The sequence below is a fragment of the Oryctolagus cuniculus genome, chromosome 4 (assembly GCF_051225735.1).
Source record: "Oryctolagus cuniculus isolate XC-2025 breed Fujian yellow rabbit chromosome 4, ASM5122573v1, whole genome shotgun sequence".
Lineage (NCBI taxonomy): Eukaryota > Metazoa > Chordata > Mammalia > Lagomorpha > Leporidae > Oryctolagus > Oryctolagus cuniculus.
Genome location: NC_142870.1, coordinates 12,211,200 through 12,233,571, shown reverse-complemented (window position 1 = coordinate 12,233,571; position 22,372 = coordinate 12,211,200). Strand labels below are relative to the sequence as shown.

General features: G+C 45.7%; 1 protein-coding gene and 1 long non-coding RNA gene across 3 annotated transcripts in view; one reads left to right on the top strand and one right to left on the bottom strand.

Moving 5' to 3' along the window:
* PAXBP1 (PAX3 and PAX7 binding protein 1) overlaps positions 1–20,205 on the bottom strand; it is a 40,325-nt gene extending 20,120 nt beyond the window's left edge. Inside the window, exons 1-8 of one of the 2 annotated variants that reach the window (XR_016232054.1) lie at positions 19,732–20,205; positions 18,148–18,276; positions 11,530–11,706; positions 9,336–9,557; positions 8,726–8,829; positions 7,260–7,477; positions 6,586–6,775; positions 2,495–2,635 (exon numbers count right to left, since the gene is read on the bottom strand). Coding sequence is in view for 1 of the 2 variants with exons in the window: in NM_001171418.1 (NP_001164889.1) it covers positions 2,512–2,635; positions 6,586–6,775; positions 7,260–7,477; positions 8,726–8,829; positions 9,336–9,557; positions 11,530–11,706; positions 18,148–18,276; positions 19,732–20,080 (1,513 nt within the window). In the remaining variant the exon portion in view is untranslated. 2 annotated transcript variants of the gene reach the window in all.
* A 258-nt stretch (positions 20,206–20,463) lies between these two features.
* Positions 20,464–22,158, top strand: LOC138849240 (uncharacterized). The gene is made up of 2 exons (XR_016233051.1): positions 20,464–20,546; positions 21,961–22,158. It is a non-coding gene; the product is annotated as an uncharacterized LOC138849240 (long non-coding RNA).
* The last annotated feature ends 214 nt before the right edge of the window (positions 22,159–22,372 follow it).

Sequence of the window (22,372 nt, the reverse complement as noted above, 5' to 3'; positions counted from 1 at the left end):
TCATGTTCAGCCCTAGGTCTAACACCATATTCAAGAAAAAGCATTTCAAGTAAGGGATACTCAACCTGGAATGGGACAAAAACCCAAAGGGTCAGGGGTGTGGGCGGTGAAACTGCATGCGAGGTGGAAGACAGCCATTTAAGGTTTGTGCGTATTTGTTTTCCCAATTTCAGAGATGTGTCATCAAAATTAGCAACAGAAAAACAAAACCAAAGAGTAACTTTCTACTTCAGTGGATCCCTACTAACCTAGACCCTATTTTAAAAACTCAACTGTCTTTACTGAGGTTTTCATTAGTATGTCGAAACAGCTCTGGTTTTAGGAAGTGATTTCCAGAGTTCACTAATTATAACAGATTACTGTGATAAACAAGAAACACTTCATCTCTACCTCAACTGTGAGTTCATGGCACGCCCTCAATGAACTAATTAAAAAAAATCCCAAACTATAGAAATGATTCCTAACTCTTTAAGAGGTAGTCTTCATTAAAGACATATTTTAAAGAATATTCACTACTCTAGTATTTAAAATATATAAATAATTATATGGTTTATAAAATGCATATTGGGGGAGAAGCATGAATATAGGTGACTCAAGTGACAGCCTTCTTAATTTCTGGAACTGTGGATGAATATTTATAAACAGATAAATTTCAGGCTATTCTTTGCTTTTTAAAAAAAAAAAAATAAGAAAATGAATTGATTCTTCATAGTCCCCTGTAATCTTCCTCAAGCCTTTGGCACTAACGTATACTAACACCCTCTAGGACAATATTTTTCACTTTCAGATTATCTTTCCAACTTTAAATCTAATTAATATACATCCATCAATCTTACTTTAAATTTCAAAAACAGTCTCAAATCATGTAGAACAGATTCTAGGTGGGAGAAAGTATTTGATGAAATGTTCAACTCACACAACCCACTCAAGAGCAAGTTACTTTCCTTCATAATCATATAATGATTACCTGTAATCTGCCCCAGAAATGTGGTTCTGCCTGCATCAAAAGTGATCTGGGGCCGGCGCCGCAGCTCACTAGGCTAATCCTCCGCCCAGCGGCGCCGGCACACTGGGTTCTGTCGGGGCGCCGGATTCTGTCCCGGTTGCCCCTCTTCCAGGCCAGCTCTCTGCTGTGGCCAGGGAGTGCAGTGGAGGATGGCCCAGGTGCTTGGGCCCTGCACCCCATGGGAGACCAGGAAAAGCACCTGGCTCCTGGCTCCTGCCATCGGATCAGCGGGGTGCACCGGCCGCAGCGCGCCGGCCGCGGCGGCCATTGGAGGGTGAACCAACGGCACCCTCTCTCACTGTCCACTCTGCCTGTTTAAAAAAAAAAAAAAAAAAAAAGTGATCTGGGAGGGATGCACTGGTCATTGACGTGCCAATGTCAATCATGAAATGTAAACTTGGGTGGCAAAAATTAGAAGGTCAAAGCCATCTCGAAGGCTCACAGCTGAGTCTGACTCAGCTCTGAGGGTCCTGCTACTCTCTCAAAGCCTCTCTAAACCCACCAAACACACAGAACGCTTTCTCAGGAAACCAATGTCTTTCTGACTTGGAAGACAGTGTATAGCAAAACAGTGCTTTCTGAAATAACATGAGGGCCCTTGACACTTAAATCAGCTGAAGTGGACATGTAAGACCTAGTAAGAATCTCTAGAGATCGGAAGAGGGAATCTGCATTTTTACGAACATCTGGGTAGCACATTTCTATTTGAGAACTGCTGACATGGGGAACAAAAGGACGATGAAAGAAACCACAAAGAATTCACAGTAGAAAAATCCGTATCAGAGCACCATGAATATGGAGGGCAATGGGGAAAAAAAAGAAATTAAAAGGCTTAATATATCTGGTTAAGGAATCTTAGCTATATTATTTAAAAAGATTTCCGATTAATTTTAGTTTTCCATAATATACCTCATAATGAGAGGGATATACATTCTATTTCCATATTTTTACAAAATTCCAAGAATTGTAAGCATCAACTAAATTACAAAAAAAAAAAAAAAAAAAATCCAGTATATAAGGTAAACTAGAGAAAGGAATATATAAAATGAGATTACAAAAAATTTGCCTATCCAGAAGGTGAAACTCAAAATTCCCAAAGTTATGCAATACAGTTACCCCCCACAACACACCCAAAATGTCCAAATCCCTACACTCAAAATCTTTCACTGTGATCAATATCATGAGCATGATGAAAACAGAAAAAGAGAATTAATTAGGGGCAGAGAGTGGTTTTCAGATAAAATACTAATACTGTCTTCTCTATAAAGGAGAATGAAAATCATGCCCAAAGAAGAAGACTGACAGAATATTAGTGCATGTTTCCGAGCTCTCTTGTGAAGCTGAATTTTCTGAAACACAATTCAAGTACATGCTGTTACGACCTTTAGATCTACCTGACACAAGAGCATTTTTAAAAAATGCTCTGAGATGTCTAATTTTAATTAGGCTGCACTAAGTAAACAAGGTTGTTTAATGAATAATAAAAACCTTCAAGATGGACTGACTTGAATGGCTTGAAAACTCCGAGGATTCATCTTTAATATCATCTTGTCGTCTTTGGACAAGGCGGGAAGCTCGCTGTTTGTACAGCTGATGTATTGCTGATTCAAGTTCATTAATCAGTGGCACCTGTGAAAATACAACAAACTCCGTAACACCCAACTCCTCAGCGGCTTACTTATTTGCGGGTTCCATACTACTTCCGGATTTCTGAAAAAGTACCCTCTCTACGGACAGAACCACCATGAATCCCCAACAGGACTCGGGCAGCAATTCAGTTTTACGATGTTTAGAAAACATCACTTCTTCTTTTAATCCACAGAGCTATCATGTCCAGTGCCTAAGTTAACGGAGTAAAAGTTTGGTTAAGAAATGGAACACTTCAATATTAACAGAGAGCGCAATGTCAAAAACTTCAGTGCTTTTTTCAATAAAACATTTAAGTACTTAGAGATCTTCTTAATGTCCATTTTCAATTTTCCCACAGCATGAACTGCACTGCGATTTTTATAACTTAAAGCAAACTATTATCACTGTGTAATACCAAAAAAGAAATATGCAATGGTTCTATGAGTAGTTAAGAAAAAGACTAATTGCCTAATTTTGAACATTTAAATTGCCCTGCCACTCAAATATACCAAGTACTTTATATACTATTTTAGGACACCTTTAAAAACTGAGTGATTAATGAAATTCCTAGCTACTACTAATCTGTCAAAAATCAATATCTCAAACTTATAAAGCTCTTCTTTTCCTACCAAGTGTTCAAATTTTTCCATAATCTGTAATAAAATTATCTACATAAATTCTTAGCTTACAAAATCAGTGATTTTTTTCTTTCTAGGTTAATACCCCTCTCTAAAACATTTACTTGATCCATACAGAAAACTAAAGTTTATATAAGACATGAGACCTAACTTAAACAAAAACAGAAAACTTTCTCTATATAAATACTTTGTTATAAACAAAGCGCTACGAAACTTTCACAAAACACTAATATGACCACTACACACACCTGAGGAAACCAGAAATTCTAGTTTCCTGATGGTTAGTGCAAATGGAAAACACATTATTTAGAGTTTGGGAACACTGGCACCAAGTGTTAGAGCAGCTTCCTGAACAGACTGTAAATGGAAAATTAAAAAAAAAAAAAAAAAAAAAAAGGCAGGTGGAATACAAAGGTGTCTATAATAAAAACAATCTTATATACTTGCACTATTCCATTGCAAAAGTAGCAAATGTTCACAAAAGTCAAACTGGAGGAGTCATCTATTTTGTTTTTTTTTTTTATAAGCCACACCGTAGGCAACAATGTCCCCAAATCTGCAGTCCTTGCTAGCCGAGTCCAGACACTCGGTCGATAAAATTTACTAAAATCGCCGGCGCCGTGGCTCAATAGGCTAATCCTCCACCTTGCGGCGCCGGCACACCGGGTTCTAGTCCCGGTCGGGGCGCCGGATTCTGTCCCGGTTGCCCCTCTTCCAGGCCAGCTCTCTGCTATGGCCAGGGAGTGCAGTGGAGGATGGCCCAGGTGCTTGGGCCCTGCACCCCATGGGAGACCAGGAAAAGCACCTGGATCCTGGCTCCTGCCATCGGATCAGCGCGGTGCACCGGCTGCAGCGGCGGCCATTGGAGGGTGAACCAACGGCAAAGGAAGACCTTTCTCTCTCTGTCTCTCTCTCTCACTGTCCACTCTGCCTGTCAAAAAAAAAAAAAAAAAAAAAAAAAAAAAAATTTACTAAAATCAGTTGTTTTCCCTTCCTTTTCTTTTCTAGCAATCACTGCTACGTCATTATGACTTACACTTCCCCACTCACCCATTTTAAAAAGCCATTCAAGACTAAAGACAAAAGTACCTAAAATCATCTTTTAAGTCCTGGAGATGAACATCTCTCTACTAGCATCATTTAGGGTTTAGTTATCCAATTTACAGCCAAGATGACAATGTAATTTCTCTCTTTGGGTGACCGAAATGTCTTTTAACAAAGCCTAGAGAAAAAGTTCTGAGATTAAAGCCCTAAAGCACATTTCTGGCTCTCACTGAAGTTTCTTAACAATGTTGATCTATTTCAAAGAGTCTGCACCATAACAATTTCCTTACCCTTTCCAAACTCAAAAAGTGTTATTATTTTAGCACCAAATTTAAGGCAAAAAACATAGAAGAACAATGACCACAGGGAAAGAAAACAATGGAAAGTTAAAATGATTTACAAGTAATTTAAAATATAAGTTCAAAAGCCACACAAATTCTTGTAAGAAACGAGGAAAAAACCAAGTATCTTTTTATGGTCTTACCCTGAAACACAGTATTTTATTGTATAATGGAACTGAATATTTGAATCTATCCAGTTGTTTGTAGTATTTCCAAGATGATAGCTTATTATCAACTCGGTAGCACTCTCTTAATAAGACTGAATGCTTATGAAGATGTCAGAATGAAACAAAGTGTTCATCCTTAAAAAACGGTTCATCTACCTCTCTTTTTATTAAAATGCAGTCACTGTATAATACATAAGGTCCAAGATCTGCTCCCAAAACAGACTAAGTCTGTACAACCTGCATAACCACATCAGCACAGTCTAAGCAGCCTTTCTCTAGGAACAAGGTCATGAAAGAGAGATGAAGTGCACTAACGATTCAGCAACTGAAAACTGTCTCAACCATTCTCCTACCAACTTCTTTACTTTAAACATAATATGACCTAGCTGATCAAATTACTATGAAAACTTTTAGAGTTAAGTGTGCTTCTAATTATGAGTGCCTAAATTTACTCAAGTAAGTTCTAAAACAAAGACCAAGATACAGAAGGTGCTCCCCGGGGACAAACCTCACTTACAAAGTATGGCTTATGACAAAGATCCTTTCTCCAGCTTCTAGGTTATGAGACCAGCTTCCACTTTGCCCGTCAAGCTCAGAAAGGGTGGTTCTCAGCAGGACAACGTGAATGACAGCTCTGCCATTCGGGCCCCACCTCCAACCTTGACCCCAGCCCCAGACTCTTCCCAGTCCTGTACTTGTCCCTCTGCTCAACTGCTCTGCCAGGAGGGACACTGCAATTCACACGGCAGGTACTTCTCCAGAAACTGAGGGACAAGGACAAAGCATGATAAATGCCCAGGGAGGACACAGGGAATGCTCGTGTCCTGGATCTGTCCACAGGCCGAACGGAACCAGCAACACCTACTGCAGAGACACTGTCTGCCGGCGCTTTCCTTGCCAGTCTTTGGTGTTAGGGTACTGAGTGATCAACAGATACAAAACGCCACCATACTCATTTAACCACACCAGATGCCTACAGATTCTACGCTAACTCCAGCCCAAAGTTGAGGTGCAGGATATTTAATGACCATTTTACTGTTTAGTAAAGACAAAGCTGTAAAGTCTCCAAATGCTTATGGCCATCAAATGTGCCATCCTTAAGATCAACAGCCAGTTAGGTTACCTGAGTCAGCTGTGCACAGCTCATTTCTAAAAAATGTAAAAACATATGGTACAAAATAGAATGCAAAAATGGGTGCCGATTAATTCTTATACTAAAAAATAAATAATTAAAAGACCTTGGAAGAAATTTAAAAAATTATGTCCAATGAATGGTTTTTAAAATGAATGAAGCATTTAGATGAAAACTAATGAAATGGCAACCAACTACTACCCAGTGTAAAAAAAGAAAAATGGGTAAAACTTTCTAACTATATGCAGTTAGTTATTTGTAGGGACAGCTTAACAATAAGCTTAAACCTGAACCCCAAAAAAGAAAATTCCAAGAGAGGGTCCTTAAATTCTAATAATTCAGCACAGGCCAATAATCTACCATTAATCGAGACAAGACTTGCCAAAGTCTTATTTAAATGTGTTTTGGTGTATCATTTTTTCTTTTTGACAAAGGCACGATATTACTCCCCCTACACCCAGAGATACTGCCACTAATGAAGTGAAGAAAACGAAGCAAGACTTTTTCATCACTTCCAAAGCTGCAATCAGTAGACAGCTTCTAAGAGTTACAGAATGTTCTATACAAGGCCGTCTAGATCTCTGTCATTTTGCCTTATTCAAAGAGATTAATATTTTTGCATTCTTACCTTTTCACTGAAACACTCAAGCAAGTCTTGGACATACCCTCGCATTTCTTGCAAAAATTTATACCGTTCACCAATACCCCCAGAAGACCCTTCTAATCTTTCAATAGCCCTGGTAGAGTCCACTCGGCTTTGCAGGTGTTTCTCATGCTGCTGTCGATTTGTTTTGTGCAATTCTTTCATGGAGTCCAACCTTAAGAACACAAAAGCATAAATATAACACATTTACATCCAAAAGTCTACGTCGTCAGGACTCTTGCAATATTACAATAACGCATTAGAACATAAAAATATCTGGAATGGCATCTTTTCATCGGAACTGCTTTTTTCCTCAGAAAATGGCAGTTTACAGACTTCATATAGTTACTTGGTGGGCTTATCAAAATCTGTTTTTCTCTTCCCCCCATATCTTGACTACACTTTTTCAGAGTCCAAGAGGTACAAACTCAGAACTGTCTTCAACAAGATCATGGAGTGGCATTTTTTTTTTTAACTTTGCGAGGCTTCCACAGAAGTAATCCAAGAAGGTAGCAGAACAAAGTGTGAAGTCTTCTGTTTAGCTTTGGAGGATGGGCCCGGGAATCTTCTTTGCCGACATTCTGCGTCTGCTACCCCAGACTACACGTTGCCTGAGGGAACGGAAAGCTACAGGTCTTTAAGAAGTTGATCTGCCCTACCTGTCTTTAAGCTGTTTCTTTACCAAATCAATAGTAACGGGAGTCATCTCATTACTGGGAGTTTTGAAAGGGACTGTATTATCTGATTTTTGAGATTTGGCATCCGACGATCCATAGGCCGTGTAACTATAAGGAATGCCATAGGATGAGCCATAAGGCATTGTCTGGTAAGTGTTCTGGTAGTACACATTCACTTCTGTGGGCTGACTTGCTTGAACCTAGAAAAGAAATGGGATATATATGAAAACTGGAAGCTAAAACTGTGAAAATGTTCAAATGCAAACAACTAACAGCAAAAACTATATGCATTTCCCAAACAGTATGTAGTTAAATTGCAGAATTCTTCAAAATCAAGTTAAAGTAGGATTGATGGAATCTGCAATTACTTCTAGTAATTCGGAGGAAACAGATTTCAGTAAGTTTAGACTTAGAAGTGACATTAAAAATAATCCAAAACAACCATTTTATCTGTGGGAGGACAGACGACTCGGCCATGGTCACAGAGTAAACGGGCACGCAGAGACTACAATCTTCCACTCCTGATAGACCACCACAATTCCACTATTTTCTCTTTTGTTTTAAAAAATTTCTTAATTTATAAAGGGAACAAATCTCATGTATTTCATACACAGTTTCAAGAACATAGTGACACTTTCCATCCTACCCTCCTTCCTTCTTTTCTCCTTCCTTTCTTTTCCTTTTGATTTTTCCAGTGACGGACTTTCAATTTACTTTATAATCACAAGCTTAACCTTCCACTAAATAAAGAATTCAGCAAGTAGAAAAACACTGTTCCTCAGGACTACAGACAAGGGCTGTATTTTCTTAACACCACCCGCATGCAAGCAAACTGCCTCAGAACACTATTAACCAAAATACCTTCTATTTATCAACTTTTTCCACTGTAGATAAGCAGTACTTAACTTCTATAAAATAACTGAAATAACTCTTTGCGAAGACATTTTTCATCTACCTCAGTAAGTTTTTACATTACTGAGAAATCCATCTTCTTCAAAAGAATTTTTAAGGTCAGAAAAGATAAGCCACGCAGGAAAGCAGCATTCGTCTGAAGGCAGGGTCTGCCAGTTTTAGGGGGCGTTACAGTCGGCTGGAGGGCTTGGTGAGCCGAGGTTGCTGGTCCCCTCCCAGAGTCTGCGACTGCACATCTCAGGAAAGTATATGATAATTTACATTTCTAAGGAGCTCCTAGTTGACGCTGATGCTGTTGGTTAAAGGGCCATTCTGAGTAACACTGACCTAAGAAACTGTAAATTCTCCCATCATTCTAAGGAACAAAGCACACACAGTTTCTTCTGGAAGCCTATTGGATCTATGCCTCATGTGGTTTCCTTGATTTCATCACACTGAAAACATTCAATGTGGTGTGCTTTCACTTTAACAAAATAGACAAAAAGGGGCTTTTTCTTCTGATTTTCAGTAGTAAGGTTTAGTTCTTCAGGTCTTACCTGAGGGATATTAATTCCTTTTCTTATCTGCTCCTGTTCCCATCGGCTGAGCTCTTCGTCTTGTTCTCCAGTTACTAGAGCGTCATCATCACTCCCCTCAATACCTGCAACCACGAGCAACCACGGCAAGTAAGAGACACAAAGCAGGGAGGGAAAAGATGCTATCCTGGTATTGCACAAGAACTGGGCAAAAGTATTATTATTAATGCAATGCTACTAAAATCGCTATTACAATCTCCTCTCAGCTGACCCTGCTGACTGTGCCTGTCTTACAAACAGTATCCCTTGAAACCTCAGGAAGTATTGCGATGGTTAAACGCTCGGAGAGGTTTCTTAAATTCCCTAAGCTTGGCACCAGCTCAGCATGGAGAACAAAAACTAGGGTCTCCCAAGAATACTGAGAGGGTTACAGACATTTACGCTTGCCAGTCCTCAAGCGTTCAATACATATTAGCTATCACAATCACGCTAATTCTCAAAAAAATTCCAAGACACCTGTACTCAAGCGAGAATAGTCCTCCAACAAAACAGCTAGACGAATGCTTTCATTTGACTGTAATATCAAATCACACTTAGTCACATCGCTTACTGTCCAACTAAATCAAGTTACCTATTTCCTCAGCGATTTTTTGTCTCTGTGACTTTTCCTTCACGGAAAAAACTATACGGCGCTTCTCATCGTCATCTTCGTCGTCGCTGGCATCATTCTCGTCTTCCCGAACAAGGCGGCCTTTGCCAGGCTCGTTTTCATGGGGCGTGAAATCCCCCAACTCCCGGGCCATCTGACGCTTCTTCCTCGCAGCATGTATAAAAGCTGCATCTGGAATTTCTCCTGGGGAAAAATGGTAAGAATTATAACATACGGCAGTCTCAAGGGCACAAAGTTTCTATTTCCTTGAAAACATGAAGAGAATGTAATTCTTTTCATGGAATTCAGAAGATTTTTTTTTTTTTAAAGATCTATTTATTTATTTGAGAGGCAAAGTTACAGACACATAGAGGCAGAGACAAAGAAAGAGGTCTTCCATCCACTGGTTCATTTCCAAAATGGCCACAATAGCTGGAGCTGGGCCGACCCAAAGCCAGGAACCAGGAGCTTCCTCTGGATCTCCCACATGGGTGCAGGGGCCCAGGCATTTGGGCCATCTTCCATTGCTTTCCCAGACGCATTAGCAAGGAGCTAGATTGGAAGTGGAGCAGCTGGGATTCAAACTGGCATCCATAAGGGATGTCGGTGCTGCAGGCGAAGGCATTAAACTACTATGCCACAGCGCTGGGCCCTGTCACAGTCATGTTTTAACAGAAATTATTTGCACCCTCTTCCCAAACTGTGTCTGCAATCCAACTGCTTTATTTTTAATTACACTTAAATAGAAACAAAGTCACTAAGGAAACTGAGAAAACTATTTAATGGCAACATATAAGGAAAAGAATGTGATTTTTTAGGGAAAGGAAGAAAACCATCAAAGCAGTTTCTCATTTTTTAGGCAATAAAAGTAATGAAACTATATTACTAAATTGGAAAACATAAAAATTATAACCACAATTGCATGACCCTAAAAATGCACTATTTTATGTATATTACATTCCTCTTGAAAATAATATTTTAGTTTACCTGTAAGCATATGAAATATCATTTTGTGCTTAGTTGCTCTTCATATTAAACCATAATCATAATACTTTTTTCCATGTTTTCCTATATAAACATAACTTTCAAAGGCTTAACAACATTCCCTAGATAAAGCAAAATCTACTACACAATCCAATTAATTGGCCTTTGCCCACAACAAAAATCACTGCCCTGCTATTTGTCTGTCATGTTTTTTAAAGATTTATTTATTTATTTGAAAGGCAGAGCTACAGAGAGGCAGAGGTAGAGAGTGAGAGAGGTCTTCTGTCCATTGGTTCACTCCGCAATGGCTACAAGGGCCAGAGCTGGGCCGATCCGAAGCCAGGAGCTTCTTCTGAGTCTCCCATGCAGGTGCAGGGGCCCAAACACTTAGGCCATCTTCTACTGCTTTCCCAGGCCATAGCAGGGAGCTGGATCGGAAGTGAAGCAGCCAGGACTCAGACCAGCACCCACGTGGGATGCTGGCACTGCAGGTGGTGGCTTTACCTGCTACACCACAGCGCCAGCCCCTTTGTCTGTCATTTTAATAGCTACATTAATTGCTCCTCCAGTAAATATACTGTAAAATTACTATGGTTTTCTCCTCCTGCTAGACATTTTTTCCAAATTTTGTCCCTTGCAATAATGTTGCAATAAAAATATTTTTTCCTCGGGATAAATTCTAGAAATGGAATCACAGGATCCAGGGTAAGAACATTTTTCCAAACAGCTTCCCAGAAGGACTGTATCAATTAGGCTGCCACTAGTGATGCATGAATACAATTTATAACACCTTCCCTAGTACAGAGTAGTTTTTAATTTTTATAAAGATTAACAGGAGTCACAATAATACCTCTTTATCATTTAAATTTGCTATTAAGCACTTAAAAAGCTAAGTAGCCAGGGAACAGATTTGAAAACTATTTCTATGGAAAGTACAGACATACATTAAAAACAATACTTTAAGACTATCTGTCCACTTACCCGAAGTCTCACCTGCTTTGATGACAAAACTGCCATTGGGGGAAAGCATGGGAAGGTTGGAAAACTTCTAGCTCTCGCAGTGGAAACAACCCTGCTTCAAACAGAGATGGCCTAAGAAACACCACCTGGCTACTGCCTGCCTCCATCACTTCCCTGAACCACAGCCCCCTGTCGAGGGTTTAGCTCCCTTCTGACAGCTGCAAGTACGCACCTGGCCGGAGAACGTTCAGAGAAGACAGCGCGTTTGAGAAAGCACCCCCAGCCTTTGGTTTTTCTTCCTCCTTCTCACTTTCCATATCCATTTCATCTTCACCAGGTTCACCGATGATAACTCCATCTTCCTGACTCGTGTCCTTAACATGCCCCGTTTTGTCCAATGGTTGTTCACCTAAATTTTTGAGTAGTGATTAAAATAAAATCCATAAATTAAGAAGGTACTTTTTATTCCTGTACGGTATCAATCCACTAAAGCTTGAATCATTTTCATTGTTCGCAAAAAACTCAAAACATTGATGCATGGAATACAAAACAGCACAGGAAACATAATCAGGTAAAAATTACACAGAGGACAGAGAGATACATTCAAGGCCCTACTCAAGTTAATTTTATCAAACTTCAGCAACTTATCAGAATTGTTTCTTCCTCTAAACTGCCACAGGTACCTGCATGCACTTTAAAAAAAATGTTCAGCTCTTAACTGACCATAAAAACTGTACAGAATTCTGGAATAACAATGTCCAATCAGGGGAAATATCTCTGTCTCCTCACAGACACAACATTTCTTCACAGTGAAAACATTCAAAATATGCTTATACTTCTTTTAAACACTGTTTCATTTTGTGTGTATTTCATTAAATACTAGGCCCACTCAAGGCAGCTCAAGTTTAAGAACAAAGCACACTTATGGACCAGGTGAGTCTGTGTAATGGACACTTCCTGAAACGCGGGCTAGTGTCTTAGCTCATAACCACTGTCACCATCATCCAAGAGGAAAGACCCTGATAGCTACATTTAACCTGCGCAAGCCTGATCCCCTTCCCAAAACTCAGTGTTTAAGAGTGGAATCCTGGGGTCAGCACTGTGGTGCAGCGGGTTAAAGCCCCCGCCTGCAGTGACAGCATCCCATATGGGTGCCGGCTTTGCGTCCTGGCTACTTCACTTCCAATACAGCTTTCTGCTATGGCCTGGGAAAGCAGAAGAAGATGGCCCAACTCCTTGGGCCCCTGCAACCACGTGGAAGACCCAGAAGTTGTTCCTGGCTTCAGATCAGCTCATCTCTGGCCGTTGCGGTCATTTGAGCAGTGAACCAGTGGATGGAAGACCTCTTTTTTTCTGGCTCTACCTCTCTATAACTCTTTCAAATAAATAAATCTTAAAAAAAAAAAAAAAAGAGTGGAATCCAGGGGCCAGCGCTGTGGTGTAGTGGGGTAAGCCTCTGCCTGTGGCACCAGCATCCTATATGGGCACAGGTTTGAGTCCTGGCTGCTGCACTTCTTATCCAGTTCCTTGCTAAAGGGTCTGGGAAAGCAGCAGAAAACAGCCCAAGTGCTTGGGCTCGTGCACCCATGTGGGGAGGCCTGGAAGAAGCTCCTGACTCCCAGCTTCAGATCTACCAGCTCCAGACACTGCAGCTGTTTGGGGGAGTGAACAAGTGAACGGAAAACCCTCTCTGTCTCTAACTCTGCCTCTCAGATAAATAAATAAATAAATCTTAAAAAAAAAAAAAAAGAGTGGACTCTAACTGAAGCAGAGATAACCAGACTCTCTAGTGATCTGGAATTGAGACGGAGACAAGTTAGAGGCTGTGTGGCACTAAGAACAACCACATGTAAACCAGGAAGGAGCCTAGGCAGTGCCCACGTTCTGCCCTGTGGACAGAGAAGTCTTCAATTCCCAGCTCTAGTCCGCTCCTGAGGCTGCTTCAAGACTGCTTTCCTGCTGCCCGGGTCCAGGAGCAGCACGACGTCTTAAAGAAAAACTGTGTTGGTTTACACTACATTTCAGTTTGCTCTCTGTCCCAGAATCCACAACCCCTCCAAAAATTTTGAGAAAATCGGAAGTGTTATTACTTGGAAGCACTAAACTTGATAATACTCCCAATAGGCACAATGGACATGGTGAAGGAGGAAAGCAAACATTTATTCTAAATAGAGAAGATGCTCCTCTACTGTGCTCCTAGCACGTTCCCCTCCCAAAATACTGCTTCAGAAGTTCTCCCCCACCTTTTTGTTTTTGGTTTTATTTATTTATTTCAGAGGCAGAGTTACAGACAGAGAGGGAGAGGGAGAGGGAGAAAGGTCTTCTATCTACTGGTTCATTCCCCCAATGGCAGGTGCTGGGCCCATCTGAAGCCAGGAGCCAGGAGCTTCCTCTGGGTCTCCCACGTGGGTGCAGGGGCCCAAGCACTTGGGTCATCTTCCACTGCCTTCCCAGGCCACAGGAGAGAGCTGGATCAGAAGAAACAGCCAGCACATGAACTGGCGCCCACATGGGATGCTGGCACGGGAGGCGGAGACTTAACCTACTATGTTACAGTGCCAGCCCCAAGCTCTTCCTTTTTAAGCCCCGTATCCTACTCCCTTAAACTAACAGTTCCAGAGATAAAAGTTTAGGACTTTCTAGTTTAGTCTTTAATTTTTTTAACGCACCATTTTCTCTCATTAGCCACAGATTTCCTTATAAAGTGCATTCTGAAGATCTAAGATCTTAAAACTCACTTTATTGGTGTAGGGTTAGATGGAATTACAAATACCTGTTTCCTTCTGCTCTAAATCTACACAAAATCAATGATGTTTAATAGACTAAAAACAGAATGCTAAATCAGATATGTACAAATAACGAATGATTTCCGGCAGACTCTAAGAGATTCAATGTTTCCTTGAGTTCACACACTATTTATTTGCGCCTGAGCAAATGCAAAGCCAAAGCATGGTGATGGCTGAATGTCCGCTAGTACTCACATGCTACCTGTCCAGATATCTCTACAGAGACGCTAAATAACCTTGCACAAGCAGCCACTTTGTCTTCGATTTCATCACACCTTCAGGAAACTTGCTCTCACAACTTACCCCACCGACCTTAAGCTGGGCAGGCTCCCTCGCCTCTGCAGTCTCCACTCTCTCCCAAACTTCTCAAAGAAACAGTGTGAACCTGCTGCCTTCTCCTTCCTCACCAACTTTTTTTCCTTTAAGATTTATTTATTATTTGAAGGGGAAAGTCACACACACACACACAGATCTTACATCCCCTGGTTCACTGCCCAAATGGCCACAACATCCAGGGCTGGGCCAGGCCGCAGCCAGGAGCCTGGGACTCCAGCAGGGTCTCCCGCATGGGTGGTGGGGGCCCAAGCAGCTGGGCCATCCCATGCCGCCCTCCCAGGCGCATCAGCAGGGAGTTGGATGGAAAATAGAGCAGCTGGGACTTGAACTGGCGCTCACATGGGATGCTGGCACCGCAGTCAGCAGCTTGACTCCAGTGCCACAACACGGGCCCTGTCACCAGCGTTCCCATCGCAGTTACTACAAATGACCTTTGATTTTTCCCATTCTAAGCACAGCAGCTAACCCAATGGCTTGTGGCCAGAGCTAATCCAGATACTCTGCTGCTCTGAGCAATTTAGCGAAAGGTGCTCCTTCTTCCCCAAAGCCCTGTGGTGCACAGTCTGCTGACAGGCCTGTTCCCCGTCACGCGCTCTCCTCCCAGGAGAAACCTGGCAACCCAGCCGACAGCCCCGCCCTGGTCCCCACTTTTCCTGCCTCTCTGGTACCACTTCACACAGCCGATCACAGTTTTGGAAGCTTTCCTTTCTTTGACGTTTCTAACTCTTTTTATCTCTTTAGTGACTCTTCTCCTATTCCTTCTGTGGGCTAAGTGCAGGGTCGAAGTCTCTGGTTCTAAGTGCTATCTCCTTTATACCACTCCATCCATTACATCCGCTTTTAAGTACATTTCTAAGACGTGGATCTAAATCTGCATTTCCAACTGTTCACTGGCTGTTTTCACTCAAATTCAAGTTAAGGAATGAATTCATCATTTTAGGAATGTCACACAGTGGCTGGTTCTAGCCAATCTGCTCATGGTTTGAAGCCTCTATGTCTCTGCCTGAGGAGAGTTAGAGGAAGGAAGGTTTCTGGATTTTGAATTGGGTAATGAAACTGCTTCACAGCACCGAGTAGAAATGATGACAACAACAACAGGCCTTTTCAATTGTCAATTTTCATCACTTCTCTACACTATCTCATCCTACATAAATAGTTTTATCTATTTATTTGAGAGGCAGAGTTACAGAGAGAGGGACAAGCAGAGAAAGGTCTTCCATCCACTGGTTCACTCCCCAAGCGGGTGCAGGGGCCCAAGCACTTAGGCCATTTTCTGTTGCTTTCCCAGGCCATAAGGAGAGAGCTGGGTGGGAAGAGGAGCAGCCGGGACTTGAACCAGCACCCACATAGGGTGCAGGCACCACAGGCAGAGGCTTACCCTACTACACCACAGTGCCCGCTCCAAGAATTTTTTTTTTTTTTTTTTTTTTTTGACAGGCAGAGTGGACAGTGAGAGAGAGAGACAGAGAGAGAAAGGTCTTCCTTTGCCGTTGGATCACCCTCCAATGGCCGCCGCTGCAACCGGCGCACCGCGCTGATCCGATGGCAGGAGCCAGGATCCAGGTGCTTTTCCTGGTCTCCCATGGGGTGCAGGGCCCAAGCACCTGGGCCATCCTCCACTGCACTCCCTGGCCATAGCAGAGAGCTGGCCTGGAAGAGGGGCAACCGGGACAGAATCCGGCGCCCCAACCGGGACTAGAACCCGGTGTGCCGGCGCCGCAAGGTGGAGGATTAGCCTATTGAGCCACGGCGCCGGCTGTCCAAGAATTTTTTTTAAAAGACTTCAGTTCATCATCCACTGCTTTTCCCAGGCCACTAGCAGGGAGCTGGACTGGAAGTGGAGCAGCCTGGACTCGAACCAGCACCTGTATGGGATGCACTGGCCCCACAAGTGGTTTTCAAAAATTCTGAGACAAATGAGGCAGTGTTCTAGACTCTGAGATAAATTCCCCCAAAAATATTATTTCTCCTACTTGCCTTCCTTATCTCTACATCCAACACATAATTATTTTCAGTCATCTGCCAAAAAAGCTCAAATTTTGACTTAAATAAATATCCACTAGCAAAACCACTCATCAAGCCTATCAATTCCTCTCTTGGAATGTTTTCTCTTTCTTTCCATTTCTTCTCCCACACCAACAAATATTTTTGGCCCATCCACAATCTCCTCCTGAATCAGGAAAAGTCTCAGATGTATCTAAGCTGGTTGAGTTTAAACAGCTTCAGGCCTCCAACTACGCTGCACCTTAACACCAGGTGAAGGTTCCAAACACATCTGTCATGGCCTCTTGGGCAAGCCAGGAGCAGCGACTGCAACCCCTCACTGCATTCGACACCCTGTGCAGCCTGTCCGCAACGTGTCTTTCATGCTAAGCTTCTTAACCACTTCCTTCAGCAATCACCCACTTTGGCCTGGTCTCCTTTACGCCCCCTTCCCCAAAAACAATTCTGGTCATTCTGATCCTGGATGGCAGCCCCCACACCTTCATGCTTGTGTTCCAGAACCTTATCGAGGACCCCACTTCAAGCACCACTTTCTCTATCAAGTGCTCTTCCCTCCTCGGAAGGAGCCCGAGCTCACACTTGCGTGATGCCGCCTCCACGGGACTGCAGATTTGCAACGAGGCCATGCTCCCTCACATCAAACCTGCAGGCGAGACTCCGGAAGACACCAACTCTATCTTTAATTCCATAAAATAGTTTTCCCTAAATTATTTGTATAAGAATAATTCAGAGAACTGGCGCTGTGGTGCAGCAGGTTAGAGCCCCGGCCTGTAGTGCTGGCATCCCATATGGGCAGTGGTTCGAGTCCTGACTGCTCCACTTTCAATCCAGCTCTCTGCTATGGCCTGGGAAAGCAGTGGAGGATGGCCCAAGTGCTTGGGCCCCTGCACCCGTGTGGGAGACCTGGAGGAAGCTCCTGGCTCTGGATTGGCACAGCTCCAGCCGTTGGGGTCAACTGGGGAGTGAAACAGCGGATAGAAGACCTCTCTCTGTCTCTCCTTCTATGTGTAACTATGACATTCAAATAAATAAATAAATCTTAAAAAAAAAAAAACAAGAACAGAATTATGTGATGAATTGGACATACAGTTTAAAAGAAGGTCAAGAAAAGAAGCTTTGTCTAATACGCTCATGTAAATATGTGTCTATTAAAAATATTCTGTTAAAAAAAAAAAAAAAGAGTAACTCAGACCATGGCATTTCATAATGGATTCACTTTCCTAAAGACAAAACCACTGCTTAGGAGATGCCTGTCGAGGCTCCTGCCTCATCCTGAGGAGTCTCTGTCCATTCAGACTGGGCTGCTAGGGGGTGGGGTTGCCAACAACGACCTCCGGGCTTTCCTAAGAATTCTTTGGGAATTAAACAAAGGTGCAAATACCACCAAACCAACCTAAGCGTTTCTCTATGAAATCCAAGTGCAGGAATTTGCGCGGCACGCCTTCAAAGAGGAATCAGCGGTGTCTAGTGGCGAAATGAGAAACCTCTGCTCAACGAGAGTGTGGAGCCTGGTAGGGGAACCGGGGCAGGTTTAGACTCAGCCATGCCACGGGAGCGCAAACATTCCAGAGGCACCATTCTCTAAAACGGCTCACAAAGAACTGTCTCAGAACTGACCAGGGAACTGTGCCCGACCCGGCGTGAACCTGAGTTCACCGTAAACCCAGGAGATCACCAAGAAAAAGCTCTCATTTCTGCCACAAGAATCCCAGGCTGGTACTTACCGTCGGCTGATGAGTTGAGTTCGGTCTTAATCTTCGACTTTTCAAGATCTTCTTTATATTCTTTTTTGAGCAACTTTACTATTTTTTTGCTGTAACTTGATTTCTTCACTTTGAAAACTTCTTCATTTTCTTAAAAAAAGAAATTAAATGAAGTCTGTAGTGACCACTCTCGGAACATGTTTTCCCTTTCTCCACATGATCCTATGTGCTGTTCAGCCCAAATCTTCCAAATATACGCTCAAACTCCAAAATCGTTACATAGCCGGGAGCCTTTGTCAAGTCTGCCACAGACCCACAGAAACAGGTCAACTTCCTAAGTCAACCTAAGGTAAGGTCTGGAGACCTAAAAGCATAACACACGTCACTTCACAAAATTTTCCCGGGTCCTGTAGCTGTCCTTAAACCGTCTGTTTTAGGAAGGGAAAACAACTCCTTCAAAATGTTTCCAAAAGGAACAGACCACAAAGTCATTAAGGGATCTGAAACAAAGTATCTGAAACCAACCCAGCCACTCCGGCTGCATCAGACACGGCTCCTTCAAAGCCCGGCTGAGCCCGACTCACTTTTTCAATCAATTCTGGTGCTGCCCCCACCACCTTCTCTGAGCGGAAATTTTAAAAAACCAAGAACAAAACACCACCAAGCGGCCCGTACATCCAAAAAGAAAATGCAAACAAAATAACAACAACAACAACAACAACAAAAGAGCCTACCCTACTCCAAACACGGGAGCATCTGGAACCCAGCGGACAGAGACTTAAAATTTTCTTCTTCGTGAACATGGACTGAATCGGGTTAAATGCACTTTAGTGGTCCGGAAGTAAAAAGACTGCAGCCTCATCCTTAAGGTCCGAAAGCTACAGCCCGGCCGCTAGCCCGGCGTCGGTGCACCTGCCAGCCCCGCGCCGACTCGGCCCGGAACCACAGCGGCCAGCTCCGGACCTCGGCTCCCAGACCGAGGACGCCTCGTTGCGAAAGCGGCCTGGCCGCTCGCCCGGCATCGGTGCACCTGCCTCCCTTCCCTGTCACATCGGCTCCCCTGCACGCTGACACCTGCGACCCCCGCCGACTCGGCCCGGAACCACAGCGGCCAGCTCCGGACCGCGGCTCCCAGACCGAGAACGCCTCGTTACGAACGCGGCCTGGCCGCTCGCCCTGCATCGGTGCACCTGCCTCCTTTCCCTGTCACATCGGCTCCCCTGCACGCTGACACCTGCGACCCCCGCCGACTCGGCCCGGAACCACAGCGGCCAGCTCCGGACCGCGGCTCCCAGACCGAGAACGCCTCGTTACGAACGCGGCCTGCGCGGGCACGGGGACGTGCCCAGGGCTCGCTGCGCGGGCCAGGAGGACACGGGGTGGGGGTCCCTCACCCCCAAACACACAGCGGCCAAGAGGCCGGGCCGCTCGATCGTCCCCCTGACCAGCCCGGCATCGCACACATCTGGGCCCCGGGGCGCAAGCAAGGCCCGGGCCAGCGCGGGAACGCGTCCTCGGCCCTTGCAGCAGGCCGGAGGCGAGCGGGCAGGGGCTGCGCCCCGAGAAAACGAGGATGCGGGCTGGGGGGCCGGGGCGCGGCGTTACCTTCCTCCTCGTCCTGGAAGCTCAGCAGACTGGCCCGGGCCACCTCTTTGTTCTCGCGAGGCCTCTTGCGCGGCTTCAGCCCGTTGCCAGGCTCCGCACCGCCAGGGAAGCCGCCGCCAGCCTCAGCCCCGGGGCCCGGGGCCAGCGCAGGCGGCGGCGGCGGCCCGGGGCCCAGCAGCGACTCCCCCCCGGGGACTCTGTCGCCGCCGCCGCCGCCGGGGCCCGGCTCTTCGCCGGTGCCCGGGGGCGGCAGCAGCGGCGGCGGCTCCTGCTCCTCATCCCGCTCCCGCTCCTCTTCCTCCGAGTCGTTCCGCTTGCGCACGTTCACCCGCCGGGCCTTTCGGAACATCCCCGCAGCCCTCCTCGGCGGTCACACACCCGCTCCCGCACGGCGGCCCAGGCGGAGCCAAGCTCGCGACGGCGCACGCGCAGAACCCACGACGCCGGCCTTCTCTCCGGCTTCGGCGCCCCCAGCGAGCGCGCAGGCGCATGCGCGCCCCGGCCACGCCCCCCTCGCCTTTTCTTACGGAGGGAGCGCGCACGGCGACGCTCGCGGACACAAAAGGAACCACGTCAGGTCGCTTCACTGCCCTCTGTCGGCGTGGAAGGCTATTGGCAAGGAATTCTGGGGGACTCCGGGGTGGTTCGACGGGTCACAAAGAGGATCATAGAGATCAGAGGGTAGAGGGGCCTCCGCCTCCAGGTCTCAGACGTGCGTCCTCGGCGCCCACCGGGAGAGGTCACGTGCGGCAAGCCTCCCGCCAAGCGCTGGGCCGGGCGGATAGAGCGGAGGGGCGGGGAGCCGCGGGCAGAAGGTGGGCTGGGGACCCTACGCAGTGATACTTGGTCTCTCTACTGCCGTCCACCTGCAGAGCGCGTTCAGAGACCTTGGACATGCCAGGTGCTGGCTCAGCCCTTGTCGAGGGCCGGTGACTCCCGGAAGCAACACCGACCCGGGTGGGAATGGGGGTGACCGCCGTGAGGTTTGCGCCACAGCACGGCCAGAGCCCCCTCGGCAGCTGCCTGGGAGGTGCACCTGTGCGTGGGCGTTCAGACGGTGTAGCGGGGAGAGGCCACGTGCGCGTGGAAGCCTCGGGGCTCCCCGTCTCTCGGGACCCGCCGGGGACGTGGTACGAGAGGCAGAGGAGAGCTCTTCCATCCCCTGGTTCACTCCCCCAAGTGCCCACGGCAGTCAGGGCGGCAGGGTCGGGAGCCAGGAACTCCGCCCAGGTCTCCGCGCTGTGCGCCTCTAGGAACCCAAGTACGGAACCATGGCCTGTGTTCCAGGCGCGTTAGCTGACAGCTGGGTAAGAAGCGGAAAGGGGAAGCGGGGCCCAAACCAGGCATTTTGTAAAAAATATTTATTTGAGAGGTAGAGTTTTAGACAAGAGGGAAAAAGGTCTTCCCTCCGCTGGTTCACTCCCCAAATGACCGTAAGGCTGGAGCTGAGCTGAGCTGAAGCCACGAGCCAGGAGTTTATTCTCGGTTTCCACGCAGGTGCAGGGGCTCAAGCACTTGGGCCATCTTCCACTGCTTTCCCAGGCCATAGCAGAGAGCTGGATCGGAAGAGGAGCAGCCAGGACTCCAGCCAGCGCCCATATGGGATGCCGGTGTGCTGGTGGAGGCTTAGCCCACAACGCGACAGCGCTGGCCCCAAACCAGGCATTTTGGTACTGGGATTCGAGCATCCCAAATGGTGGTTTAACCCAGCTGTGCCATAACACCTGCCCTGCACGGGTAGTTTACGTTAGTTCTCCTTTTTATACAGATGGTGTGAAAACAGCGCATTCCTAGCCTAGCATAGCTTGGAGGCTGGAGATGGGGCCAGCCTCTCTGTGCGTAGACCATTGCCTTGTTCTTTTACCCAGCTGCGGAGTCACCGATTATGGCATTGTGCTGTGGTGTAATTTAAACAATCCCATAAAAATTGGTGTTTAGGTTGTTTCCAGTCTTGCTGTTGCCAGGGCTCAGAAAACAATACCATAAAACATGGCACTTTGACATGCCGAGGGAAACCAAAATCTCTCTGACTTGCTGCTCTCCTGCCTCTCACCCCTTTTTCTGTCCCAAAACCCAGGGAAGAGCTTGCTCTGATGTCCTCTTATCTGCCCAAGGATAGATCCTCCAGTGGCCGGTGCTGTGGCATAACAGGTAAAGCTGCCACCTGCTATGCTGGCATATCCCATATGGGTGCGAGTTCAGGTCCCAGCTGCTCTGTTTCCCATGCAGCTCCCTGCTAATGCACCTGGGAAAGCAGCAGAAAATGGCCCAAGTCCTTGGGGGCCCTGCACCCGTGTGGGAGACTGGGAAGAAGCTCCTGACTTCGACCTGGCCCTGTCCAGGCTGTTGCAGCCATTTGGGGAGTGAACTGGCAAGTGGAAGATCTCTCTCCCTCTCCATAACTCTGCCTTTCAAATGAAATAACTCAGAAAACAGACCACTGTTCCATGTAAGAATGCTTAGGTTCCAGTCCCAGCTTCCTACCACTGTCGACCCTGGGAAGCAGCAAGTAGTTGGGTCCCTGCCGCCTGTGTGAGAGAATGGATTGAGTTCCTGTCTCCTGGCTTCAGCCTGGTCCAACCCTGGCCATTGTGGGTGTCTATGGAGTGAACCAGCAGATGAGAACTTACTCTCTGTATGT